Below are 23,212 nucleotides of genomic sequence, written 5' to 3'. Positions count from 1 at the left end.
ACACATGACCTCAGCGTTACGTTACGCGTTACGCTGAATCGAGTTTATCATTTTTTCCCCACCTCAAAAAGTGCTCAGCGCCGCTAAAGAAGTTTTCACTTCAAAAAATGTGCGCTATGCTAACCCGAATAAAAGTAGCTTGGCTTACCGGTGGTTGCGGGTCCTCTTGCTGGCAGAGGCCTCTGCTGGTGGTAGTAAGGTGCAATGGTGTAAACATATATTTTACATCGACTGTACTGTCAGCATAAGATAGATAGTGACGTCCAAATATCGTGACACACCTTTGGTATAGTCAAGGTATCAAATGCCAAAAATTTGTACACAACACGACGTCAACTGACGCGCGCGGCTACAGCCCAATATCAACCTTCGTGCATTCCAGCAGGGTTCACGATGACGCAGCGCGCACGATACGCGCGGCGTTCAAAAGGTTTACCTTGACTGTACCATAGAAATAAGGATGTGCCTCGATATATTTGGCTACTTTAGCCGTGACTATCTATTTGATGCTGTTTGTGTACTGTAGCACTCAATTTAACATGTAAATACTTTTTTTTTTGTTATGGTAAAGTTGCTATATTGGGAAAGAATGAGTTCTCATCACAGTAGATAATAGAGTAGGTGTGTTCTCAACAGTTTATTTTATTGTCATGTATCATTTAATTATAACAAAAAGCGAGTAAGTTAAATGGAATTATTATATTTTTTACTAATTAAAATTTAAATTCGATTCAATTTATTTTACTTAAGTACATCACTTAGCGCCGCATGCACCATCCCAATAACCCGGGGTTAACCGGTTAAACCGTTCGTTCACCCAGTGTCAAATTGTAGTACTGGTAACCATGGTAACTCCAGGTTTGACCGGTTAACCTCGGGTTAGTGAATGGTGCAAGTAGCCCTTACATGTAATACCTACTCAGGGGTTTTGGTGAAAAATATAAAATAAAAACATGTCTGTCAACGATTTTACTCACATTTGCGTACAACTGAACAATGAACATACACAAAATATACTTATATAAATATTTTAACTCATTACAAACTTACACAAGTGTTCTAATAAATATCAAATACAACTAAATCACAGCAAATGGGTAATAGTCCAAATGTATTAACTATTAACATTTCGAAATATCTGTGACTCGGGCTTGGACAGTAAGATACCTGTACAGACCTACTGCGTGGTTTATTTCAGTAATAATAACATATTTAACACCACACCAGCTCATAAAGGCTCTCTGTATTCTCCAAAAGTTGCATTTATCAACATCATCGTATTTATATTTAGCTATATTGAATAGCGTTCATTTGGATTTCATTTGTATTTTTTTTACTTTCCTTGCGTTGGTGTGGTGAAAAATTGTTTAACTCGGTAGCCAAGTATGTTTGAATCTCGTGCTATGCACACGCAACGCTTAATATTCCACTTTTCGAACTCGCTAAGCTCGTGGTTCAGTTTTAGAATCGTCCCTTGCTCGGGTATCAATATTAGCGCGAAGGGTTAAACAACTTTGCCTCCTTGTAAATCAAATAACTATTTCTTGTGGGTTAGAAATTACGCACTCAAGTATATGCCTATATTGATTTATTATGTACATCTGATCTGAACTCAACTTTCGAATATCTATTCTATAGATAGAGAAGATTGAGAAATTAATATTTTGTAGAGCGTTTAGCATCACTCGAGGCTTATAGCTAAATAAGATCGTGATGTAAATTAACTCTACGACTCTACGCCCGTAGTTGTAATTTTCTGAGGTGAGGTGAGGTGAGGTTGGGCTCTACTCCTAATCTGTTAACAAAAGGTATTGTATAGTATTGGTATCTCCGAATGAGCTTTTACATGAATTTGAACCCCATAAAAAGGATGGTAAAATTGTTTTTTGAATGGGCTTGTTCCCGTTCACTTATGACGGAATCTCTAGCAGTTAGTAACCGCTGCATAAGACACAATACCTTTTTCTCAAAAATGGACGGCAAAGTCGACTTTGCCATTTAAAAAATAGGTCGCGAAGCGCGTAGTTTATGGTCAGTCAAAAATTAAAAAGTTAAAAACATTGCAGTCTCGATTTTGGGACTGCAATGTTGCATACAAATTCCATTATTTGTCGAGTTCCAAACTTTTTAAAAGTTGAAATGGCCATATCAAACGAAGGCACAGGCCCATTAAACAGCCAAACAGATGATTAGTACCGCGACTATTTAGCTGTCTCAAATAGGTTGGCGTATTTTCGGCAGAAAAATACATTTCTATTTTTTTATTAAAAAAAATAAAAAGGCGGCAAAGCAAATTTTTTCAATTGTTTCTACTTTTTTCTGTGAAAATATATACGTAAGAACGTTGCTTTTGTAAAATATTTCTATGATATTTATATTTCTTGCACCATTTTTGAGAAAAGCACTATATATGACTCGGCTGGAAGGCTACTTGCTGGCTTCGGATTCAATTAAACGGACTCCCAAGGTCGTCCGTTTAAAACGAATCCTCAGCCTGCAAGTAGCTACTTCCGAGCCTCGACAATAATGTACTATTGTTTTTTAACAGATTTGGGTATAAGTCAAAAAAATCAGCTCCGAAAATTTCAACTAATAGAATGATTCGTACTTTCTGTCTAAAACAATATTTGTCCCTTAAACAAAAACTTATTTTAAGAACATTCCATATTTACAACAAATTATTTCAATGAGTTTTTCCATCCGAGTTAGCTGATTACTTATACGTATCACAATACTGCCCCAGCACGCATAACTGAGAATTTATGTATTCTATACGAACTAATACTAAACTATATATAATTACATGCAATATCTTCAGTTTTGCTGACGTAGGTATCTTCGCAAGATTAAAGTATCTCTAAATCGCAATGCCGTACTTGGGGAAACTTTTTCTGGAATAAATAACGAGATTTTAGAACATCGAAGTGAAAGTACTATAGTATTTTTCCCATACCTTGGGCACTGTGACAGTTGTCATCTCAATACCTAGAGTCTGTGCGGAAAGAGAAGAGTCGTGAAATGTATTGGGCGCCATACATTCCACGACTCTTTTCTTTCCGCACAGACTCTACATTAATTTTGCGTTTTAATTCGTATGGAGGTGACAGCTGTCACCGTGCCCAGCTATGTGAAAAATATTATAGGTAATATCGAACCGCAACCTACACGGGGTTCTAACCAACTGGCTGTTTGGTCACGGAAAAAAGGTGCCGAAAAAAGGGAATAGACAATTTTACATGACCATAAACATTCCGATGGTTAATTTCTGCCCGTGAGGGGTGCGTCGTCATAGGTACACGCGCTCGACCACCCGTTTCCCTCTAATTAATATAGTTAGAAAAAGACCGGTAGTGCCCATACAACCATTTCCAGTCGCCGTTACGACGCGGTGTTGACACATCTTGTGTCGACACCGTCTGTTTCGGTCACAATTCCAGTCGCAGAGTCGTCGCCGTGTCGACACAGTTACCAGAAATGGGGAAGGGTCGACACATGACACAAAGTGACATAAAGTGTGGTCGCCGTGTGCACACATTGTTTCGGGTTTGCGACTACTTTATGCCAAAATCATTCGTTCATTCGTTCATTTTGTTCCTGTCAAATGGAAACTGTCAGATGGAAAAATACTTAAATAAAAATAAGTGACATTAATACGCCATCTCTAAAACGGATTACAAGACGTAATTATATATTGTTTGCATTTATATTACAATAGGACTTAAATTATTATGGGGAATTAAACTGCTCGAGTGATTTGATAAACTAAGTGTAATATAATCAACGCGCCACCACATTGTTTTAGTTTAGCCGGAAATAAAATTGTTTACTTCTCAGTGCCTGTGTTCATAACTATATTATTTGAAGCATTTTTAGTACTTCGATGCGTATACTATACTTAAATAACAGAAATAACGCTTTACATACTACGAAACTTGTTAATTATGATGTATAAATATGGTTTAAGGCTGAGAAATATTGCAGTCACAAAGTAGTTGCAATGTTTCGACTTTGTGTCGACTCTGTGTTGACACATGACACGCGCTGTCAAAAGTAATAACAAAGTTACTGGTATGTTACTGGATTTGCAAAATGGCTCCTTGTGTTGATTTGTTTTCAGATATTCTCAAAGTGTAAAAATGCCGTGGTCAGAGATGGGCATTAATCGATTAACTGTTTATTCGACTAATTAATGGAATAAAAAAAGTTAATTCTCAAATTTTAATCGCGATTAGTTTAGTCGACCTAACATAGATTGAAATTGAATTAATCTGAATATTAATCGAATAAATTATCGATTAAATATCGATTGAAAGTTGACAGGGGGCCATTTTTGTACGTAAAAATAATAGAAATGTCTTGCATGCAGATGGTAGCAAAACACTTTGTCATAAAAGTCGAGATGGGTGTCGATATATAGGTTTTAGGGAGTGCCGATTTCGAAAATAATGACCATTTTGGAATCCGAAATGGCGGCCATGCACTGTGTCATAAAAGTCGTCATGGGTGTCGTTTTATATGTTTTAGGGGGCCCCAATTTTGAAAATGATGACCATTTTGGAATCCAAAATGGCGGCCATGCACTATGCCATAAAAGTCGTCATGGGTGTCGTTTTATAGGTTTTAGGGGGCGCAGATTTCGAAAATGATGACCATTTTGGATTCCAAGATGGCGGCCATGCACTATGTCATAAAAGTCGTCATGGATGTCGTTTTATAGGTTTTAGGGGGCCCCGATTTAGAAAATGATGACCATTTTGAAATCCAAAATGGCGGCCATGCACTATGTCATAAAAGTCGTCATGTATGTCGTTTTATAGGTTTTAGGGGGCCCCGCTTTCGAAAATGATGACCATTTTGGAATCCAAAATGGCGGCCATGCACTATGTCATAAAAGTCGTCATGGGTGTCGTTTTATAGGTTTTGGGGGGCGCAGATTTCGAAAATAATAACATTTTCAATTTAAAAATGGCGGCAATGCACTATGTCATAAAAGTCGTCATGGATATCGTTTTATAGGTTTTAGGGGGCGCAGATTTCGAAAATGATGACTATTTTGGGTTCCAAGATGGCGGCCATGCACTATGTCATAAAAGTCGTCATGGATGTCGTTTTATAGGTTTTAGGGGGCGCAGATTTCGAAAATGATAACATTTTCAATTTCAAAATGGCGGCAATGCATTATGTCATAAAAGTCGTCATGGATATCGTTTTATAGGTTTTAGGGGGCGCAGATTTCGAAAATGATGACTATTTTGGATTCCACTTTTATGACAAAATACGTAACCGCCATCTTGGATTATAAAATGATCATCGTTTTCGAATTCTGCACTCCCTAAAACCTATAAATCGACATCCGTGACGACGCAAGTTATCTTTATTTTCAGATCTAACAAATTGCTACAGAATACAAAGGACAAAAAAGAAGCGAGGAGGTAATGAAACAAGCAAAAATACAGATGATTCCTCGACGCAATTGGGTGATTCTTAAATTGTGTCCAGATTTTTTTTTCATAAAAGTTTTTATTTTTCACATATTACTCTCACAAGTTCCGTGACATTTCGACCTTGTAATTTTTTAAGTAAATGTTTTTGTTTCTCTATGAGGATCTCACTAGAATAGTATAATCAAGGTATGTTTATATTTGATGAATGAAATAGTAACGCAAAAAAAATATATATTTGTGTCTTATATTCCTGCCGAAGACTTTTATTTTACCTTTTCCTTCTACACAAGTTTGGCCAAGTAATAAGAATTTAGGGCTCTCAATTTTATTTTGACTTCTACAACAGTAAAGCTATGAGGCCATGTTTGGTATCGTTTTCGTATAAATTCGCAGTACCAAATTTAGTTAAGGTATCACATTGACACCATTCCGAAGTAAAAACATATAAACTTATTAAAATACTTTCTTTTAAACTCCTCTTCACGCTTAAACTGCTGAACAGTTTTAATTTAAATTTGGTACACATATATTTTGAGTCCCGAGACAGGATATAATAAGTTATCTCAAAAATCATCCTTTAAAGGTGTGAAATGAGGTGTAGGAGGGAATTCAGAATTGACTTCTTGAAGTTAATACTGTTTAAGTTTAGGTTTGAAGTCATGTTTTTTCATCATTTTTAACTAAATCAAAGATGTAGACCATCCCAAATTTCATATAAATCGGTTCAGCGGTTATTGATTTCCCGTACAAATTTCCACGCCACTTTTCACACCTTCAAAAGATGATTTTGGTTATAAGATCTATCCTATGTCCTCTGTTCCGGGACGCAAACTATTTCTATACCAAATTTCAACGAAATCGGTTCAGCGGTTAAGCGTCAAGAAGAGTTTCAAAAAAACCGGCCAAGTGCGAGTCGGACTCGCGTATTATGGGTTCCGTACATTAAGTCCGACTCGCGCTTGACTGCACATTTCTAATAGGTTTTCCTGTCATCTATAGGTAAAGAACTATTTTGTGTATTCAGACGGACATACATACAGACGCACGAGTGATCCTATAAGGGTTCCGTTTTTTCCTTTTGAGGTACGGAACCCTAAAAAGATTTATTTTTATTTTGTGGAATGGTGTCAATGTGATATCTTAAATGGATTCAGCACCCCAGATTTATACGAAAACGATACCAAACACGGCCTAGCACCTTCACTGATATAGATATATCAAGATAAAATTGAGAGCCCTAAATAAACTTTCAAGAGCGGATATCTCAAAAACTATTCAACATATCGAAAAAATTGACTGAATAAACTTGTAACAAATTAAATTAACTTTCATTTTGTATAAGTGGCCATGTCGCTGAGATGCATAGTTTCCGAGATATAATCGAAAAACGGGAAAATGGGACCTTCAAAGCCCCCTCTCTCCCCCCCGCTCAAGGGCTACGGCCGGGGACTTTTGATATGTTCACCTCCTAACTTGTCAAACCGAGTTACGGAGTCAAAAATTGTGTTCCGAGCATTTCCCTCTACAACTTTTGGAGCATTCGTTGCCTGAGCTAAGTAGCTTATTGAATTTCTTTAAAAACTTTTCTGTAAAAGGTTGACGGGTGTTGGGTGTTTATATGGTTTCGGTCGATTATTATCATTTGCATTGCCCATGATGACTTACTAGAATTACGAGCACACGAGACACTAATAGTAGTTTGACAAACCTTGGTTTTCAAGAGGTATTTTATATTGACATTTGCTGTCACAAATTTGCTGTCAGATTTAGTCGCAAACCGCACGCAAAGTGCACACAAATGTGTCGACACCTTGTTACGGAAAAGTGTAGACACGGCGACGACACTTTGTTTCGAAACAATTCTAGACACATTGTGTGGACTCTGTTACGACACATCTGACATTTAGTTACCACTTTGTGATTCTGCGACTGGAATGGTTATACCAATATATGGGTGTAGTCTACCTCGCGCTCTAGGTTGCCGCAACGCTCCTGTGCTACGCCTGGGGGCCTAGCCAAGATGACAATCGTTCGCATAGAAACAAAACGCTATCTGTCTCTATCACACTAATATGGAAGAGTAATAGAGATGTAGATACAATATAATTAATTGTGTAATTCTTACCCTTAACTTGAGCTCTATTCTGTCAATTTCTCCGCCCAACATGTCTACTATATTCTCTCCGTGCTTTAACAAGAATGCTTCCACATCGTCGATCGTCTGTATCTTCTTCATATCCTGAAATATTGAAGCGTTTTCAAAAAATAATTTCACTTTTGCACAATATTCGTCAACGGGTACAGTTTTGACCTCGATAAGCTTTGTGTACAATATATTGTAGGTTTAGGTAGTACGTATCGCAGTGGCATCGACCGCCAGCAACATCGGCGGGACAGCAATATATTTAAGCGCCTGCGAATGAGATAAAATTAAATGGCGTGTCAATGTCCTAAATTCGTCGTGCTTGGCGTCCTCACTCTATGACGAATTATAATACTTACCTCTAATAACGCATTTAAGTCGTGCTTCTCTAAATAAGATCTTGTAAGTGCTCTGCCGTCGAAATCCACTTCAGCCTATAACAAAATAATAAATAAACAATTAATATTGCTTATAATTAATCATTATATTATATATCTGACATGTCTGTGTATTGATTTAATTAAATAAAAAAAAAAATTTATTGACCCAAAAAAGAAAAACATAATAATAACAGCACAATAAATACCGTTTTATTAGGCAGGCGTCCGGTTTTTTACCCCATAGCTCAGTTCTTAGTCCATCGCTTTCACCCAATAACCTAGTTCATTTTAGATTCCATCAACTCTCAATAGTCCTTACACCCTGGCGGGTGCTGCCTCTGCGTGCGTCCCATGACACGGGCAAGGGCAGCCTCCGCTCGGTGTACCCCTTACATTTCATTAAAGTGTCAAAAGGGCCTCTACGTGTTGGCTTCGGCTCCGCGCACGCCTCCCAAAGGTCCGGAACACCATTGTTCCGTGATGGGAAAGACAGCACAATAATAATAGCAGCAGTATAAGGTAATTAAATTACCTTGTATCGAATCAGATTGCTTCCTATATCGATGCCCTTGACGTCATGGATGGCGCGAATCATGAAATCTCTTTCTAAGACACTATTGATTTCGTCCAACTGTTCTTGCGGGATAGATCTGAAAGATACGTACTTAATGAACACACGGATGAATTAACTTTTCCTTGTTGTTATTTTGTCACATCAGCCAAGGGACCACAGGAGCACAGTTTATTAGAAGAAATGTTATAACACGTTTTACTCAATAGATGGCCCATTACGGAAAGGGCTTATAACTACCACAAAAATGCATGTTCGGTGTATTTAAATACTATAAAACATGTTTTTAAGAGTGACTCAGGAGAACGTAACCATGGCAACAGGGGAAAAGAAACGGTTGATCCACCCACATCAACGTAAAAAAAATATTTTGACAAGAATTTCGAGGCAGTAGTCTCACGGTGTCCGATTTACAGGGTCCAACAGACTATGCCGGCAGCACAGCCGGGCAGCGGGCTGCCCGTGTACTGCGAGATCTAGCCTCCCTCTGCCTACAGAGGGAGGCTAGATCTCGCAGGTAGCTCATGCCTACATGAGCTACATTACAGAGACTAAGGTACCTGCCGACCAGCGCGCCCACGTTGCTAAGTATAATAAAGGACGCCACGCCGCCCAGGATGGTGCCGACGAGGATGCTGCCCACGGCGTCGGGCAGCGGGCTGCCCGTGTACTGCGAGATGGCCATGCACGACGCGGCCACCACCACGCCCGCCACGGCCGCCGTGTCCTCGAGCAGCACCACGTTCACCGACGGGTCCGAACTGCGCATTACTGTAACGACATTATACCCATTTAAAACCCCACCCACTTAATTATTGCCGACTCTACTTAATGTCCCCAAGTAATTGGACTCATCAAAACAAATCAACCAAAACTCGACGGGTGTGCTAGTAGCCACCGAAGTGTTCTACTATCCATCTTCTGGCTCCGCCATGAGATTAAATAAAAAATCAAACCAAATCAAACTTGACGATGGTATCCTGTTATCCCTCATCAGGGACATAGGGCTCTCAGAAGAGATTTTCCATCTTTCACGGTCCAGCGCAGCCTCCTCCAGCTCCGCCCAAGTCCGCCCTTGCTTGGATAGGTGGTTGTTACAGTATTCATATAGCGAGACGACCAGATACTTACTGTATTCATATAGCGGCGTGTCAGCTTCCTTCGCTCCTTTCCGCAAGGAGTTGAGAGCGACCATTAATGTCGCACCTTCAGAAACTACTGCCCCGCCTAACACGAAGTAAGCCTGAAAGTAATTATTTTTAAATAAATATTTTGGGACAAACTTATTTTTGTTTTGTCTCTCCTAAAGAGTTGACTTTTTTCACATCCTTATGAAACCTTATGAAACTCGAGGCAAGACATACAGCACTCATCAAAAAAGCGCTCGCGCTCGATAAGAGCAACAGCGCGCGACTTGCAAGCCGGAGTTCGCGGGTTCAAACCCCGGCTCGTACCAATGAGTTTTTCGGAACTTATGTACGAAATAACATTTGATATTTACCAGTCGTTTTTCGGTGAAGGAAACCGGACTAATCCCAACAAGGCCTAGTTTACCTCTGGGTTGAAAGGTCAGATGGCAGTCGCTTTCGTAAAAACTAGTTCCTATGCCAACTCTTGGGATTAGTTGTCAAGCGGACCCCAGGCTCCCATGAGCCGTGGCAACATGCCGGGACAACGCGAGGGAGATGATGACTCAAAAACATGAAATGTTGTCAATTAAACTGTGTAAAATTGTAAATGTAGTAATTTACTATTAACTTACCCAGTAAAAGTCATGGAGCGGCTGGGGGTCCAGTATTCCAGTGACGCCGTGGTAAAAGGACAGTCCGCTGCCCACGCAGAAGATACCCACTCCGGATATGAGAGACGACACGTACCGCATGTTTGTGTACCCGTACGGGTGGTCCGGATCGGCCATCTACAAGATAGGGATACCATAACACAGCGGTCGGCAACAAGCGGCCCGCGGGCCGCATGCGGCCCGCGAACCTCTCACTTGCGGCCCGCGAGCCTCCCTGGCTATTTTGTATGTAATATTGACAACCGACAAATGTCTGATAAGGTCATCAATATTAACAATGTGCGGCCCGCGTCAACTTCGTTAACTACTATGTGGCCCCTGGCTGCTAAAAGGTTGCCGACCGCTGCCATAACACATAAACTACCGTCAGTCTAAATTGGAAACCCTTTTGACAGCAACGACTTCTTTATATTTATGTAGGTATTTACCTACATATAATAAATACATTTTAGAAGTTTTGAATTGGTTATTCGTCGACCGCCATATTGGTAACATCGCCTCGTGATTCATTTCTTTGTTTTTGCTCATTAATGTTGTTTAAAGTGTAATAATATTGATAGCGTATTATGCAGTAAATTAATGTGGAAGTATGCAGATAATGAAAAATTAATCATGAAACGCGTTTAACCACCATTCTGGCGTCAACGCCGGGTAGCCCACGCGGGTCCTTGTAAAGTCCAGCTATCACCTTACAAGAGCTCATAACCGAACAACGTCGTGCTCTACGAGCATTTGGTATTTCTACCTCTAACCGTGGCTGGCTAGAGCCCTAGAGGCCATAATTTGATAGTTTTATACCGTACACTGGCTAAAGTTTATTTATTACTCGTACAAATAGTATTAATTCGAGCCCACGTGGGATCCACTTTGACGTTGGCGAAATCATCGACAGTATCGATGGAGCCATATTACCCAAAGATTTATTGAAGTTTTGAATTTATAAATTCTCTATTTACTATTTACAGAGGGCCTATTTACAAATTGCGGGTATCTTTCTCTTTTACTCCAATTAAGGCGTAATTAGAGTGACAGAGAACGATAGTGTCCGCGGTAGGCCCTCTGCCCTCTGATATCACATACCTGGACGGATTTATGTATTCCATAGGCCAGGATCAGTTGGTTGACCGTGTCAGCTAGCGAGTGGATGCACTCGGAGAACAGGCTGTGCGATCCAGTGTAGCACCATGCACACAGTTTGAACAAAAAGTTGCAACCGTTTCTGAAAATAAATCAAAACTAATACATTATTTTTTTTAAATAAGTATAAAATATTTACTGGTTTAACACTTTTTTTAAAAGGTTATTTCATCGTGGCATCAGTGGCAGTACGTAACGCGCTATTAACTTGACTGCTGCCCACAGAGTTCAAGCACTGTTAGTGCTTGAAAATGAAGACCAAAGTCTTACAAAACATGTCACGTCAGTGGCTAAAAATAATAAAATACACGAGTGAAACCGTAAAATGTAAGTGACAACTAACTTACATTCCAATTGCGGTCAACACCACACGGCCGGATCGAGTCTTCAAGCCAGATTCCTCTTCATCTTTTTTATGGCTCATTTCCCTCCTATAATTCCTTAATCGCCTCTTGACAGTAAATACATCTGTTCAAAAATATTTTTAAACTGTAACTTTGTTTATTGTAATAGGGAATTTTTATATTTACTTACTCAGAATCACGAGCTTTTCTCCATTTTTACTGAGAAAAAATGTCTCTTACCGTAACAAAATGGATAACAGAAATTTGCATGAAATTTTGAAGACACTTTTTTTCTATTACGATCGAAAGAGCTCGTGATTCTGAGTGGAAATAATATCTCCCCTTCGGTCGTGTTTTAATTTATCGCCAAGTGTTGCGTATTATCTATTTGCACATGTATCATACAACGTTTTACATTACCTACATATGGCCCTTTAAATTTTCGTAATGTGTCAATTATCACGCTAGTGCAGTAAAGTAGCACCATATGAAGGTACGGTAATAGTAGATTGTTAACCAAGGGAGTTAAACACTCTACCTACTTTTAATTTCGAATATGAGGAAAGTAAAATGCATGGGTTTTTTAAAAACATGACTAAGTATACATTTTTATAGTATTTTTGAGGGTAGGTACTTTCAATTAACAATTTAGGCAAAAGTATCGTTATTTATGGAATGGGGAGTCAAATATCAGAATGGAAATTGTATAACAAATCCATTTATACCTTGAATTGCTTATCGTAAAAAAAAACGTACTTGAAACCTAAAATGCTCTAGTGCAGAATCATATCATTTTCTGCACACCGTTTAGAACAACAATGACCCTCTTTCAGAGCATGAGCAATGAAAAATATATATTAAAATTATATTTTACTTTTACAGTAGAAGTCATAAATGAATCAATTGTTTATTTACTAGCATACCTTGTTCGTATCTTCTTCTATCTAATTCTCTTCTTAACAACTCTTTATCTAGTGCTTCCTTTGAACCCCAAACCTAAATGTAAACAAACATATTTAATAAAAGTATAAAATAGTTCAAACATATTTAATGTTACATGTGGTAAAGAACAATGTAAATGTTGGGTTTCAGGGTAACTTACATAAGTCCCAAACCATATGTGCCACATGCCAGAGAGCTTTACACATAAAACGATAGAAAAATCAGAAACGGAATCAAAGTTACAACCTTTAGGTACCTAATTCACCACCACATCCCATACCAGCATGTAGTTTCATATGTTACGAGAAAAATATATTTATAATGTAAATAATACAAACTTAATACTTAAGTCCCTTATAAAATAAAATAACTAAAACTAAACCTAACTAAAAAATAAAAATTACAAAAATCTACATATGTTGCCATTCTGTACTTTAATATGTTATTTTCACTCATATTTCAGTGAACAAAGGCCATAGTCGGTTTTCCATAGTAAGTTGGCCCTTAAGTCAATTTGATGTGGGTTTTTTTTTTGTGAGTACCTCTTATGGTGAAGGATATTTTTGCTGAGTATCAACATCGTACTAGTGACAGTTTTTGACTTATGATTTTATTATTATTTTTCTTTAATGTATTGTTTTTCGGGATGTATTCAAGCGATTTGCTTCAATTTTTTAAATAGTGTTCTTTATTTAGGTATGCATCGATACTCAAAAAACGAATACCAGTTGTCATATAAAAAAAAAAGAAAAAAAAAAAAAAAAACCTTTTTTTTATGTTGTGGTGAAGTAGTGACACCTCTAATTTTTTTTTCTAGTTGTAGGCCAGACATTGGCCTACTACTTGCCTAAATATCAAAATTTTCCAAACGGTACTTCCTGTCAAAAATTAGCAATGTCTGTGGTCAAGTTCTGTACTCCATAGGTGTTTTTCAATGTAGTATACAAACATTAAGTTGTCATTGGCATTTTACTCTTAAATACGACAACCTGATAACAAATCGCAAACAGAATCGAAGAGTTTGTATACTACATTGAAAAACACCGATTGAGAACACAACTTTTTTTTTTTTTTAATTATTATTATGGCTTTTACTCCTCGCTAAATTTAGCAAGGTGGATTCTGCCAATGTCGAGGTGTAGACTTTTGACTTATGAGACGAGAATGTTCGGTTTAATTTTGATTTTTGTGGAAGGATAGACTGGGAACCTAAAACAAACAAATTATTATGGACATCACCTTCGAGCAACACCGGCTTCCGACACATCGGAAGGGAGGGGCCCAAGCGATATCTCACCGTACAAATCTTTCTGCCATTTTTCGCGGGGGGAAAGGTGCACACAGTCGCACTTCTCACACACTTACATACAGAATCCAATCTGTAATGACGACACAAATACATAGAAAATGACACACGTCAAAGACAAATCTTGCAAACCTCGATCTCTTTTTGTGTACGGACGAGTGACAAGTGTCACAACACGCACACTAACACATTTTCGTTGAAGTATGTTATTGTATTCTGAGAGATGAGAAGTCGGATTTGTCGCTCGACCGATCCGCAATTTGTACTGAGCGAGCAAAATCGATAAATCCAACAATTACATGAGACTAAAATATAATAATTGTGTTTGAATGTAATTAAACGTATGATATGTAAAAAAAAATATTACATGTGAAATGTAACACTTTCTTTTTGTAAATTTGATGTCCCCGACCTCTTTTTATAACAAAAAACCGAGCAACCAGGCATTTTTGTGCAGCAGTATTCACGCGAGCGTCTGGACTCGGTCTAGTGAAAAATCCAAGTGCAACTAGTTTTATTACCCGCGCTAGATTAGATTGACGCGCTAATCTTGTACCTCGGCAGAGGGGAAATAGTGCGAATGCCGCCTCCCTTCCGTGTTGCTCGAAGGACATCACAGACAAATACATGACATGACACAATTAACATAGTACCAACATTAGTGAAAAAGAGCGGAAAGCGGATGACAGATTGTTAAGGCAAGCAACATAGCGGATGAAATGGAGGAAAAACGTAGAGATTAAATTATAGATAGATAGAAAATAATAGTAAGACGAGCAGTAAGAATTAAAGTTTTATATTATGTTCCTGTACATACTTAATAAGGATAGAAGTTAGGGGCGGGTCCATTAGAATGAGAAGTGAGTAAAAATTAATGGGTCGCGGAATATTTGAAGGTAACACATCATACAAAGAGTAATTGAATCTCGGACAAGAGAAGAAAATGTGATCTATGGTGCCTTCGTCTAACCCACATTCGCACAGTGACGTATCCCGGACCCGTATCTTGGCAAGGAATACAGGCGTACAAACTGGCCCTAAGCGTAAACGGCAAATTGTAGACGTGACCCATTTAGGGTATGCTCGGAATCTGAAAAACCATGGTTTACGTGGAATATTGGGCTGAATGTGGCCATAATGTTTTCCTACCTCCAATCTGGAAGAATTCCAGAGATTTTGCCACGTGTTAAACATATCAGTCTGTGCATGGTTTAAAAGGTCAGAACTGTATATCCTGTCGTGGCCTGGTGATCCCATCTCAATAGCTCTCTTTGCCCATAAGTCTGCAGACTCATTTCCAGGAATGCCACAATGGCCCGGGATCCACCCAAGTACTATTTTTAACCCCTTTGATTCACATTTTCTTAGTAAGGTTTTGATCTGAAGTATTAAGGGAAATTTTGCTTTCATTTTAAACTGATTGCCCATAATAGCTTGCAGACAACTCCTGCTATCTGTAAATATGAACATTTTTGTTATATTGTGAGAATCCGCGTATGCTACAGCTTCCAAGATGGCAACAGCCTCGCCTGTAAAAATGGATGATTGAGGAGGGCACTTAAACATCAAGACAATGCTATATTTTGGAACCACCACTGCTGCTCCAACACAATTTGCGGAATTATTTTTTGATGCGTCAGTAAACACTGGTAAGTAGTCTTCCCACTTTTCTAAAAGTTTTTTAAATTTGCTGTTAGCTCCCAGGTCATTTTTAAAAATTCCAAGGTCTAAAATAACACTAGGGGTGTAAATTAAAGTTTCAAATTTTGTTTTGTTTCAAATAAGGGGTTTGTTCCTGATTTATATAATATGGGGTTTATACGATTTAATTTAGAATAAGTAATAATAATTTTTGGAAACTCCTTATGCATCCAATATGGGTTTTCAGTGACCAATGAAGCAAGAGCCCGCAAGCGTGTAATCAGCAAGTGATTGGAGTTGGAGATAGCTCTTATGAGGAACCTGTCAGCAAGATATTGTCTACGCAGCGCCAGAGGAGGCTCCACACATTCTACTTGCATGGCATTTTTTGGAGAAGATCTCATGGCACCAAGTATGATTCTTAAGCATTTAGCCTGTATTAAATCCAACTTTTTTTAAGGATTCCTTATTACATGGTTCTAATATTAAGGATCCATAGTCCATGTGGCTGCGGATAATAGCATTATAAAGTAGCTTTAGACAATATGGATGAGAACCCCACCAAACTCCTGATAGAGCCCGCAAAATGTTGATTCCTTTTTCACACTTGTCCTGTATGTATTTCAGATGAGGTATCCCACTCATTTTCCGATCCAAGATGATACCCAGGAATTTGGTTGATTCGTTATTGGGAATGCTTTCTTCACCATAATGAACATCTGCAGTTGGCATGTTCCTTTTGCGACTGAAGGTCACAGCACAGCTCTTGGAAGGTGACAAAGACAGACCATGCTCTTCAAGCCAATCCTTCAGATAACTCAGGCCCATGTTCAACCTTGCAGATGCTGTATCAATAGATTTTGCGGAAGTGTAGAGGATTAGATCATCTGCATACTGTAGAATGTTACAGAAGAGTAACACGGCTTGCTCTAAATCATATGTATATATGCTGTAAAGTATTGGGCTAAGAACGGATCCTTGAGGAAGGCCCTGCCACAGTGTACGAGGAGAAAGATAAGAACTGCCATCACGGATTTTGATGGTTCTTCCTATGAATAAATTAGAGACAATTTGTACAATCTTCACTGCAATGCTCAGATGTAGCATCTTTGCTCTGAGCACCGGAAGAAGGACATTGTCATAAGCTGCCGAAATATCAAGAAAACATCCTAGTAGGTCCTCATTGTTAGAAAGCGAAAGTCTGATATCCGTGGTTAGTATGTTTAAGCTGTCCATTGTGCTCCTACCTTTTCGAAAACCGAATTGGGTGTTTGCTAATAGTCCTCTGCTCTCGACATACCACTCTAGCCTATTCTTTACTAGGTGCTCAAGTATCTTGCCCATCGTAGTGGAGAGCGCAATCGGTCGGTACGAGCTGGCCTCTTGTGGATTTTTAGTCGGTTTCAGAATTGGGATGACAATTTGAGTTTTCCAATCATCTGGGATCTCTCCTGAGTCAAACACGTGATTCAGAATGCCAAGGAAGTATTCCTGTGAGAATGAGCTCAGTTCTGTTATAAAACAGTAAGGAATACCATCTTCTCCTGGTGAAGTGTTGCGTAGTCCATCCAAAGCTATTTTGAGCTCCGAAACCGAAAACGGTTCGTCAAAGGTGGTCGACGGAGGAGGGAGTGGTGGCGACACTACGCAGGATAATTCTGGGGCAGTTGGGGGTGCCAGTTTATCAGCAAAGTCCAAGAGCCAAGCCGACCTGTCAGAAGAACATATGATATCCGGTTTAAAGGACCCTCTGAACCGCCTTATATTCTTCCATACAACTGATGGGGGAGTTCTAGGGGACAAGCTCTCACAGAACCCTTTCCAACCCTTTTTCTTTGTTTTGGACAATAAGCGTTTAGTGCGGGCCGAGGTTTTCCTGAAATTGATGAAGCCCTGTATGTCACCTGATTCATTGAATCTTTGTTCAGCTTCATCCCTCTCTTTCACGGCAGCTGTGCAGTCAGCATTCCACCATGGAGGTGAAAGAATTTTATCCTTTTTGTTATTTTTCCGGGGGATAAACTTATCAGCTGCTTCTAAAAGTAAATTTTTGAATTTTGAGTAATTTTCCCTATTGTCATTTAAGTTAGAGTCCCATTCTTTAATTTTTGTTTCGACATAAAGTGAAAATTTCGACCAGTCAGCTGATTGTAATCTGTATTTCAGAAGAGGTTCAGGAGCCGGGGATGGAAGAACAGATGAGGGCTTGGAAATAACAATGGGAAAGTGATCGCTGCCATAGGACTGACGAAGCACAGTCCAAGATAACAATGAGGCCAAATTAGGGGAGCAAGCTGACAAGTCGGGAACGGATTGTGGGTTCTGGCCTGGATAGACGCGATCCGTCGTTTATAACGCAAACATTGATTTCATCGAAGATTTCTAACAAGAGTGACGAAAACCCGTCCGAATGGTATGATCCCCAAGAAATGTTATGTGAATTAAAATCGCCTAAAACTATATGAGGAGGAGGGACAGAGGTTAGGATAGAAGATAATTCAGGAATAAGGTCAAGGTCAGGGTGAGGAATATATATTGAAATGAAATTAATGCCCATAACCTTAGCGGCTACGGCATTAATTTCATTTCCATGAGGAGGGAGGGGAATTTGAGAGAAGGGGTAGGATTGCTTGATCAACAGAGCGCATCCTGCACGTCCATCGACGCGGTCATCCCGGAGGCATGAGAAGCCCGGGAGTCTAAACCGAACACCCGGGCCTCAGCCACGTCTCCGAGATGGCCGCGACAGACTCAGAATGGTCATTGATCATTCTGTGTCTGTCGCGGCCAGGCTATTCCATTGAAGAAATGTGGCCTGGCGGTCCGTGGTGGTGAGGGAAGGAGTTTTTCTACTAGGGTCAACATTATAGGTGCAACGTCGTTCGGTAATATATCACTCCATTTGGCGATGATATTAGTCAACAGTTTTAGAAGGAGCTCCATGAGGTCCTCATTTGGAGTTTCTCTGGTGTATGAGTTATTGAGGGCTTGTCCGTTGGGAATTTGGGATGGAGGGGGTCGGACTATATTGTTATGGGCTTGTTGGTCATAACCTGGGGACAAGGAAGGTCTTGACCGAGGTGACAAAAATACTGTCTTGCGGTGAGAGGTTTTGGGAGGGGTAGAAGGTAAATCTGTTAAGTCAAAGTTGATTGTGATGGGGGGGAAGGTTCTCTTTTGGGGCCAAACATTATATTTGCAACGTCCGCATAGGGTCTACGACTTACAACTGGGACTTGTGTGGATGCTTCAGCATATGAAATGTTTCTTTCAGACATTATCAGTTTATGGTCTTTTGTCAGTGATGTTCTGGGCAGTTTCTGTCAGTGGCATAGTGTCGGGCAGTGCAAAAAATACAGGATATGTGTTCGGGAGCTACATTACACCCATCACCTGGGTGCTTTTGGGCACATTTGTAGCAGCGGGCATCTGAGCGACATTGAGTCTGAATGTGTCCAAATCTAAGGCATTTTCGGCATTGGATTGTTGGCAGTAGGTATACTTCCACCACTAGAGAAGTATAATAAGCAAATATTCTAGATGGCAAAGTTTGACCTTCAAAAGTAACTACTACAGTCTGGGTTGGAACCCAGGATGGACATCCATCTTCCTTAGTCACTTTCCTTTGTAGGCGACGCGCTTTCAGAATCCTACCTTTACCTTCTATTAAATTTGTACCCTTAACGAAATCAGTCATGGACCAATCCGTTGGAACTCCTCGAACTAGACCCATACGAGATATGTTGTATGTTGGTATGTTTGCTGATAGTTTGTATTTATCTAACATAGGGTTTTTTAAGATAAAGTTGGCATCAACGGCTTTATTGAATGTTACTGAAGCTCTATTGCGGCCTACAGATTTTATCCCGTCCTTCTTAATATTTGTGACATTTGCCTGTGTTAAGAGCATACCTACATAGATGGCTTTCAGTGTTGACCTGGAGTCAGCAGAAGATTCCTTTGAGATGTGAACCACAAATGGGCCATCGTCGTCTGCATTGTATCCTCTGCCTTCTGTGTCAAGATCAGGGTGTTTGTACAAAAGTGGGTTAGCATTCTCATCGCGATGTTTATCTACGTGGGGGTTGGTGACATCCTCATTTACTATTGCTATTACCTGTTCCGAGATCTCTTTGTTCACGTTGGTTGTAATTTTTTTAAGAGCCGGTTCTTGTGGGCTACTGACCGGTGATAAGTCTAATGTTTGCAAGTTTCTTTTTCTAGAATTATTTTCAATGTCCATACCAACCATAACATTAGAGTTACCATCGGTCTCGTCAGGTGACTTTTCCTTCTCATTCCCTACCATTGGCCCTAAGGCCAAAAAGGCCTTACCCTAGCTTTGTATCAGAACAGATGTATTAATAAACTAATTTTATGTAAATAAACCTCAACCAAGTTAATAAATAAGGATGAAATTTACAAAGGATATTATTTATAAAGGAAAATAACCTAAAAATGAACAGACTCACATGGCGCTTCTGTCAAAAGTCCGCAAGCGAAGAAGCGAAGAAGATGACAACTTAATGTTTGTATACTACATTGAAAAACACCAATGGAGTACAGAACTTGACCACACACATTGCTAATTTTTGACAGGAAGTACCGTTTGGAAAATTTTGATATTTAGGCAAGTAGTAGGCCAATGTCAGGCCTACAACTAGAAAAAAAATTAGAGGTGTCACTACTTCACCATGACATAAAAAAAATGTTTTTTTTTTTTTTTTACTTTTTTTTATATGACAACTGGTCATGCAGAGTGTGCAGCAAGAAGGCGCTGTTGTAATATATACCGATAGCCAAGCAGCACTGAAGGCACTAAAGAAAACATCGGTTACCTCCTCCCTTGTGAGAGAATGTCGGGAGGAGCTTAACTCGATAGGCAAACGAAGAAGCGTCACGGTGGCATGGGTACCAGGACACCAAGGAGTGACGGGTAATGAGAAAGCGGACGAGATGGCAAGGATGGGGGCGGAAACGGATCACATTGGTCCGGAACCGGCTCTACCTACGTCAGCGGACGTCACGAAGGGAGTCATAGAGAAGGTAAAAGAGATGGAAGCACAAAGAGAATGGGAAGAAGAAACTGGATGTAGACAGTCGAAGATGATGATCAAAGGCATAGATCACAGGAGAACCAGGTATCTTCTGAAACTAGGTAAGAGTAGTCTGAGACTTCTGACAGGCATTATTACAGGTCATAATACTCTCAATAGACACCTTAAGATAATGGAGATTAGCAGAGATGCCTCCTGTCCACACTGTGGTAAGGAGGAGACTAGCTTACACCTACTAGCAGAATGTATCATGTATGCGGCACCGCGATATAATACATTCGGCAAAGACACACTAAAAGAGAACGAACTAAAGGACGTCGAACTCAAAGATGTCCTTCTGTTCTGCAGGAAAACAAGAAGATTTGAGGAGAATGGTGAGGGAATGCCGCCGGGACAGTAACCTGCAGCTCCGACTCCAGGGAATCGGGCTGAATGAACGCGACACGCGATCGACAGCCCGCCTGCTTCCGGCCAGGCGTCCCTACACTACATCTACATCTACATCTACATATAAAAAAGTGGCATACCAAAATAAAGAACACTATTTAAAAAATTGAAGCAAATCGCTTGAATACATCCCGAAAAACAATACATTAAAGAAAAAAAATAATAAAATCATAAGTCAAAAACTGTCACTAGTAGGATGTTGGTACTCAGCAAAAATATCCTTTACCATAAGAGGTACTCACAAAAAAAACCCGAATCAAATTGACTTAAGGGCCAACTTACTTTGGAAAACCGACTATGGCCTTAGAAGAAACTATTATGTTGATGATTCTAGATTAATCTTTGCATTGTAAGTAAGGTTGTCTGGAAGAGATTACTCTTTAAGTCTTTAGTGATAAGGCCACCTGTTGTTTACCTCTGTCTTCATGTATTATTTGTGTTTCCATGTACATTTATTCTGAGGTTGTGCAATTAAGAGGATTTGTATTGTATTGAAAGCACAGTTTAAAGTTATTCTCATATTATCTTACTAGCTTTTGCCCACGACTTCATCTGTGTGGAATTAGTGACAGCAGCTAAAGTAGGTATAGCGCCTGGATAATGCTAATAGCAATCATTCAATTTATGCATTGTTTACTTCAATTATTAGGCAATTCATTAACTCTTTCAATTCCACCCCCCTTTGCACTCTCTTCAGGGATGATTTCAGACATAAAAACTATACTATGTCCTTCCCTGGGACTCAAAACTATCTCTATACCAAATTTCAACGAAATCGGTTCAGCAGCTTAAGCATGAAGACGTAACAGACAGACACACTTTCGCCTTTATAATATTAGTATGGATTTTCATACTCTTCATGAAACCAAGAAATGCTCACCTCTATAGCCTTTGCTTCAACATCCTTTCTGTAATACACAGTTATGGGTGGTTCTGCCTCATATGGAGATCTCCTCAATACCTTTGGGAGGGACTCTAAGTCTGATTGCTTCAACAAGTATTCCGTCATCGCTCTCATGGGTGTTATAAAGTTACGTTCAGTATATGAAGCAGAGAAATCTATCAGGAGTCGTTTTTTCACTGGAACATACAGATATATACATATTATGTAAAAAATTTTTACATAGGATTGTTATGTTGGTGCAAGTGATGTTGGTCTAAAATCGCTTTTATTTATTAGTAAAATTCAATTTCATAGGCAAAACAACATTAGAATTAAGTAATTTAAAAATTAAATAAATTAGTACCTAAATGGTCTAAAATGCTATTTTCTTATTTTTTTATGTCCTTGAAATAATATAATAATGTATAAATTACCAGGCGGAGGAGCAGTCTCCTTAGATCCTTGAGCTTGGGCCTTCTGTATCGTGACTTTCGTAACAGTACTATCTTCATCTGTTTCAGCTTTCACGCTTATACTTCCTTGAGGTTTGTGTACTATGAGTTTTTGTGATTTTTGATTATTTCCACCTTGGATTATATCTTTCTTCGGTTCGCTTTTATCGTAGAAACGAAAAGAAGTAGTGAAATATCTTGCCGACCTCCTAGTTTCAGCTGGCAAAGTCTTCGCATGATAACGTAAAGATCCAGCACAGAATGTGTGTACATGTTTAAAATTAGTACACTGTCTACCAAGTTTTCTATAAAATGATTTAACAGTAAATGAAGATAGTAAAACCATCTTCAAAGTTAGATGCGACTAATATTTTGATGATAACAAATACGATAGAGCTGCTATTGACTGTAATACAATTTGATGGACTGCATGATTCAACTGTAATAGTATTAAATGAATATTACTTGGATTATATTATAATTAAATCCAAAATGAATTAACGATAATATTATATTACACCCCTGAAATTGCAAAATACCGATGATTATGGACGAAAATCACGTATACTCAATTTGACAACACGAGCACAGCTGTCAAAAGGTAAGTAAAGGCCTCTATAGACCTTCAAACAAATCGCATGCGAATTTATAGGTTGCGATAAAT

At 39.1% G+C, this 23,212-nt stretch overlaps 1 protein-coding gene and 1 long non-coding RNA gene across 2 annotated transcripts; one reads left to right on the top strand and one right to left on the bottom strand.

The window, feature by feature from the left end:
• Nucleotides 1-1,771: 1,771 nt before the first annotated feature.
• On the bottom strand, nt 1,772-23,102 carry LOC134806813 (proton-coupled zinc antiporter SLC30A9, mitochondrial). The gene is made up of 13 exons (XM_063780198.1): nt 22,531-23,102; nt 22,094-22,293; nt 12,744-12,816; nt 11,824-11,944; nt 11,420-11,558; nt 10,301-10,456; nt 9,670-9,781; nt 9,099-9,309; nt 8,500-8,617; nt 7,947-8,021; nt 7,570-7,683; nt 2,533-2,891; nt 1,772-1,959 (listed from the first exon to the last, which is right to left on the bottom strand). The coding sequence occupies exons 1-12, from the start codon at nt 22,892-22,894 to the stop codon at nt 2,847-2,849; spliced, it is 1,728 nt and encodes a 575-aa protein (XP_063636268.1). The 5' UTR covers nt 22,895-23,102; the 3' UTR covers nt 1,772-1,959; nt 2,533-2,846.
• LOC134789393 (uncharacterized) lies at nt 15,004-18,045 on the top strand. Its single transcript, XR_010144039.1, has 4 exons — nt 15,004-15,717; nt 15,957-16,121; nt 16,337-16,482; nt 17,876-18,045. It is a non-coding gene; the product is annotated as an uncharacterized LOC134789393 (long non-coding RNA).
• Nucleotides 23,103-23,212: the final 110 nt, after the last annotated feature.

This window comes from Cydia splendana, chromosome 3 (genome assembly GCF_910591565.1).
Source record: "Cydia splendana chromosome 3, ilCydSple1.2, whole genome shotgun sequence".
Taxonomy (NCBI): Eukaryota; Metazoa; Arthropoda; class Insecta; order Lepidoptera; family Tortricidae; genus Cydia; species Cydia splendana.
Note: the sequence above shows the minus strand (reverse complement) of the source record. Positions and strands in the feature narration are given on the sequence as shown.

Excerpts from the sequence above, each read along its gene's own strand:
- LOC134806813 (XM_063780198.1), bottom strand. The coding sequence starts at position 22,894 with ATGGTTTTACTATCTTCATTTACTGTTAAATCATTTTATAGAAAACTT. Across the intron at positions 9,782-10,300 it reads CGCTCCATGACTTTTACTGG|GCTTACTTCGTGTTAGGCGG; the intron begins GTAAGTTAATAG and ends AATTACTTTCAG. Across the intron at positions 8,618-9,098 it reads GTGGGCGCGCTGGTCGGCAG|ATCTATCCCGCAAGAACAGT; the intron begins GTACCTTAGTCT and ends CGTATCTTTCAG.